General features: G+C 44.8%; 1 protein-coding gene across 2 annotated transcripts; it reads left to right on the plus strand.

Moving 5' to 3' along the window:
- Nucleotides 1–1,494: 1,494 nt before the first annotated feature.
- On the plus strand, nucleotides 1,495–3,263 carry LOC125550500 (thioredoxin-like protein AAED1, chloroplastic). 2 transcript variants are annotated; one of them, XM_048713508.2, is made up of 7 exons: nucleotides 1,495–1,869; nucleotides 1,952–2,016; nucleotides 2,111–2,225; nucleotides 2,415–2,459; nucleotides 2,534–2,593; nucleotides 2,689–2,784; nucleotides 2,886–3,263. In XM_048713508.2, the coding sequence occupies exons 1-7, from the start codon at nucleotides 1,597–1,599 to the stop codon at nucleotides 3,003–3,005; spliced, it is 774 nt and encodes a 257-aa protein (XP_048569465.1). In that variant the 5' UTR covers nucleotides 1,495–1,596; the 3' UTR covers nucleotides 3,006–3,263. The 2 variants fall into 2 exon arrangements, with proteins under 2 accessions (XP_048569465.1, XP_048569466.1); XM_048713509.2 differs by having other exon boundaries at nucleotides 1,498–1,869; nucleotides 1,970–2,016.
- The last annotated feature ends 1,339 nt before the right edge of the window (nucleotides 3,264–4,602 follow it).

The raw sequence follows: 4,602 nt of genomic DNA on the forward strand, positions 1-4,602 counted from the left end.
CTACGTTGGAGACGTATCAATGACTATCTTAATATTCAGCAACCAGGTTTTATTTATCCTTCTTTAGTTAGGGATCTTTGGCTCCCTGGGCAAAAAGTTTGGAATAATGGTTTAATACATTTACTTTTTCGGCAACCTATGGCTTCAGTCATTGTTCAAACTGATATCATTGATGATGATGGCCCAGATTTACTCTGTTGGAATCTCACACCTAATGGAACTTGTTCTTCCAAATCTGCTTATAAGCTTTGTTTGCAGGAAATTCATATAAATCCTAGAGATGCGCCTTCTGTATTATCTCCGGAGCTCAAAGACCTTCTCAAACTGGTCTGGAAACAAAAGCAGCTCCTTCCTAGGGTGCAAACTTTTGCATGGAGGCTTCTTAGGAGAGCTTTGCCTACAGGTTTGCGGGTAAGCCGTTTCTCTAATCATATCTCTCCGAACTGTTGTAGGTGTAGCATTCAAGAGGATGAGTTCCATTTATTTTTCCTATGTCCTTTTGCACGAGCTTCTTGGTTTGCTTCTCCGTGGTTCATTAGGTTGGATGTTCTAATCCAAGGCCATTCTACTATGCATTCCATTCTCATTGCCTTTCTTCGCATGGGACATCAATACGGTTCTATTTCAAACATTCTAAACTTCTTGTGGTGTCTTTAGAAGGCTAGAAATGATTATCTCTTTGATAGGAATAAGGTTCATCCTCGTCATGTGCACCTTGCTGCTAAAGCTTTGTCTTCTGATACTTATATTGATTTACCTCACTTGTCTCAGATGCAGGTGATGCCACAAGTACAACTTCCTCTTGATCAACATCCTATGCAGGGATGAACTCTCCGGTCTGATTTGCTTGTTTCGGGCCCCAAAATTTACTCGGATGCAGCTTTCAGATCTCGGAAATTACCTGGTTTACAATAAGGAAAAGTTGCAACGGGAGTGGGTATTTATATTTCCTTGCCTCAAGATCAAGTGAATGTGTAGATACAAGCTTCTGCTCCTCCTACTACTTTTCCTCTACATGTTGAAGCTCTGGCTCTCTCTTTTGCTGCTCAAATGGCTAGTAAGCTCAATATTCTTCGACCAACATTTCTCATGGATTGTCTCTCATTATCGTCGGTGGCTGCTATTGGAAGGATAGTAGAATCTACCACTCCTTGGTGCATTAGGAAGCCTTTGGCTACTTTTTTTAAGCATGCTAACAATCTGCAACCTCAAGTCTTTCATATTTTCAGAGAAATAAATGGCATAGCACATAATGTAGCTCAACAGGTTTTACATCAACATGTTCAACCTGAAGTTTGTTGTTTTGCTTCAGCCCATAGGCATAATTCTTGTCCTGTTGTATCTCTTCTTTCCAACTTTCGGGACCAGGAGTTTGTAATTCACGCTATACATTGTTACTGAGCTGAATGAATTTGCCGCTTCGAGCGTCTTTTGTTGTTAAAAAAAAAACGGAAGAGCCTTCCCTCAAAAAAGAACTGACGGAAGAGATCGCGCCACGCCGCGCACTAGCGGCCACTCGGTATCCGGCTACCTGTAGTTTGCGCGCGTCGTGGTCGAGCCATCGTGTTGGTACGCGTGCCCCGTCCGGCCATCTCCATGGCGACGGCCGTCTCGCTCTGCCTCCCTCGCGTCCTCCACACCTCCGCTCCTCGGCCGTCGTTCCACCGCCGCGTGTCCGTCCAAGGCGCCGGCGCCACCCTCCCGGACGCGCGCCGTCTTTGTCGCCGTTCATCGGCCGTCTCTGCCGCGGCAGGGGCTTCGCCGCCCGAAGCCGGCACCGCCGCGTGGGACTCCCTCGGCGGCGTCTCCGTCTTCGCCGCTGGCACCGGCGACGCCGTGCCGCTCAGGGACCTGTGGGACCCGTCCGAGGTATCCAACTCCCGAGTTCACCCAAACGCGGCATCGTGCAGTTTTACTACATGGTGAATTGGTAATCGATCAAGTCAAGTAGTGTTATTTCTGCGAGCAGGGGGTGGTCGTGGTCGCGCTGCTGAGGCATTTCGGATGCTTCTGCTGGTGAGGAAATCGAGACGTATCGGCGGTGCAATGCTCACCGCGTTTCTAGCTTGCTGGCCGGCTGCTAAGCTTTGCTGTCTGCCATGTCTAACAGCTGGGAGCTGGCCTCTGATCTGAAGAAATCCATGCCGAAGTTCGAGTCCGCGGGGGCTAAACTGATCGCCATCGGCGTCGGCACATCTGACAAGGCACGCATTCTCGCCGACGGGGTAAGGCTGTGTTGAGTTCGTGTTTCCTGGTTGGTGTTAGCACCGTGCAATCTTCAAAATGATGGAATAAGTGGTCGTCTTGATGAGATTCAGTTTGATCAGACCATCCCAATGTCAGTTTGCAATTGTTCTGCTTCTTTTTTGAGCATGCATGGAGCTGACTGATCTCTGGGATGATTTGCATTGCAGCTGCCATTTCCTGTGGATAGCTTGTACGCCGATCCCGAGCGCAAGGTGACAATTCAATCCATTAATCCGTTCTTCAACATCAAATGACTGACTGACTGACGGTGAACTTATCTTTTCAGGCTTACGATGTCTTGGGCCTGTACCACGGATTAGGCCGCACACTCTTTAGTCCAGCCAGTGTAAGCACCATCACTGCATATTTCCCTTCAGAATTCTGATCATGCAACTGTTCATTCAAAAGCCACTAAAATGTTGATCCCTACGCATGATGAAGTCTAAAATATACTCGAGGCTCGACTCCATCAAGGAGGCCACCAAGAACTACAAGCTCAAAGGCACACCGGCAGACCTGACGGGCATCATGCAGCAGGTTGAACTGAATCCGTCGGTCCTCTGTATCTCCATTCGTTATCCTGAAGAAGTTTGATCCTAATTGATTGGTCGCGTGTTTGCTGGTGTTGGTTTCTGCAGGGTGGGATGTTTGTGTTTAGGGGGAAAGAACTGCTGTACGCATGGAGAGATGAAGGCACCGGCGATCACGCACCCTTGGATGATTTTCTCGGCATCTGTCGCCAAGTTCCGGCTGCTTGACGTTTTATCAGGCACATATGTATATTGCACTGACCGATCTATTCGACGTGCCGGACAGACAGAAAATGGCCTCACAAGTCACAAGTTTCACCTGTTTGTTTGATATAAGCCACTTTTTTTGGCAGATATCAAATTCTGCTCCGGATGACATTTGCTGCTGCTCGTCAAAAATATGTTTTGTAAATGTTAAAAAATTCAAATATGTTTGGTAAATGTTCTTGGCATCTGTCGCCAAGTTTCGGTTGTTTGGTGTTTTTAGTTTCCCATGTTTTGGCAGATACCATTCTGCTTTGGGTAGCATTTGGTGCTGCCCATCGAAAATAAATTTTGCAAAGGTTATAAATTCAAAAATATGAAACACAACAATGAGTGTAGTCAATGTACAATTGTCACCAGTGTGCTAATTTATGCACTTATGGTGTCCATTTGTTATTATTTGTTTGCGAAAAGACTAATTGTCATATATTATGTAGCAGTCCCTTATAAAAATGTTCTTACAGAAATTAAAAAATACATCCAAATCCTGAAGGGTGCCGAAGTCTTCTTCCTCCTGCATCTGCTGGCAGCGCATCATGAGCAAACCTCGTTGCCAAGTCTAGGCGTCCTTCTCGGCGAAACAAATTTTTTTAAACCTAGAAGCTTCTCAATCAATGGCCGTGAAGTCGTTGATGTAGACTAGAAGACATCGTCAACCACGGTCGACATAGCAAATCATCGCTCTGGAGAAAGAAAAACAACAAAGAGGGGCTGTAGAACGCCCTAGTTCCGGCCAGACCGAGTCGGAGAACCCAAACCCCACACACTCCAGGACGAGGCATACAAGATACAACCATGTTGTCTGCTCCATAGTACAAACGTGGCCGAGACAAACCTCTAGAAGAGAACACCAAAGGTGTCCGTTTATTTTTGCGTGGGCGCTGATGGTGTCCATGACCGTTGCCACATTTTTTAAAACATAAACATTAATTATCCGACATCAGATTTATAACAAACATGTGTGAACGCCTCACTGGCCGTCTGATGGATGCATGGGCCTTGAAACAATGTATTAGATATTTTATCATTGTAAGTCGCAATGCGACTAATTGCCCGCCCAAATTATTGTTGTAAATTTTTATTATTGGGAAAGAACCATTGTAGTCAATGACAAACAAGGCCAACATGTAAGTACAAATATGGAGCCTACCTTTTCCGCGAATCTAATTGTTTATGGATGTGGGCAACATTCCGAATCCGTTTGTGATGGCAATTTAGGCTTAACATTGTTATTCCCACGGAAAATTTTCCATGATTTATAGGGGGAAATAATTTGTTAATTTTGCTATGTCTTTAATTTTTCTGTGGCGAATTTGCCGTGTTTTTTTGGGGATAAACATGTTTTGTTCATTTTTGTCAAGTCTCAAAATTTGTCATGGAAAATCAAGTTTTTTTTTTTCTGATTTGGAACTTAACATTTTTGTTCTGATGGGAAATCATACTATTTTTTAACCATGGCAAAAAAAAAGTAATATGCTGCCATGTGAACTTCAAATATGCTGCAATGTCAAGTCAACTTTTGTTGCCATGTCAAATTAATTTTTGTTTTCGCTGCCATGGA

The sequence above is a fragment of the Triticum urartu genome, chromosome 4A, assembly GCF_056163025.1.
Source record: "Triticum urartu cultivar PI428250 chromosome 4A, HENAU_Tu73, whole genome shotgun sequence".
NCBI lineage: Eukaryota > Viridiplantae > Streptophyta > Magnoliopsida > Poales > Poaceae > Triticum > Triticum urartu.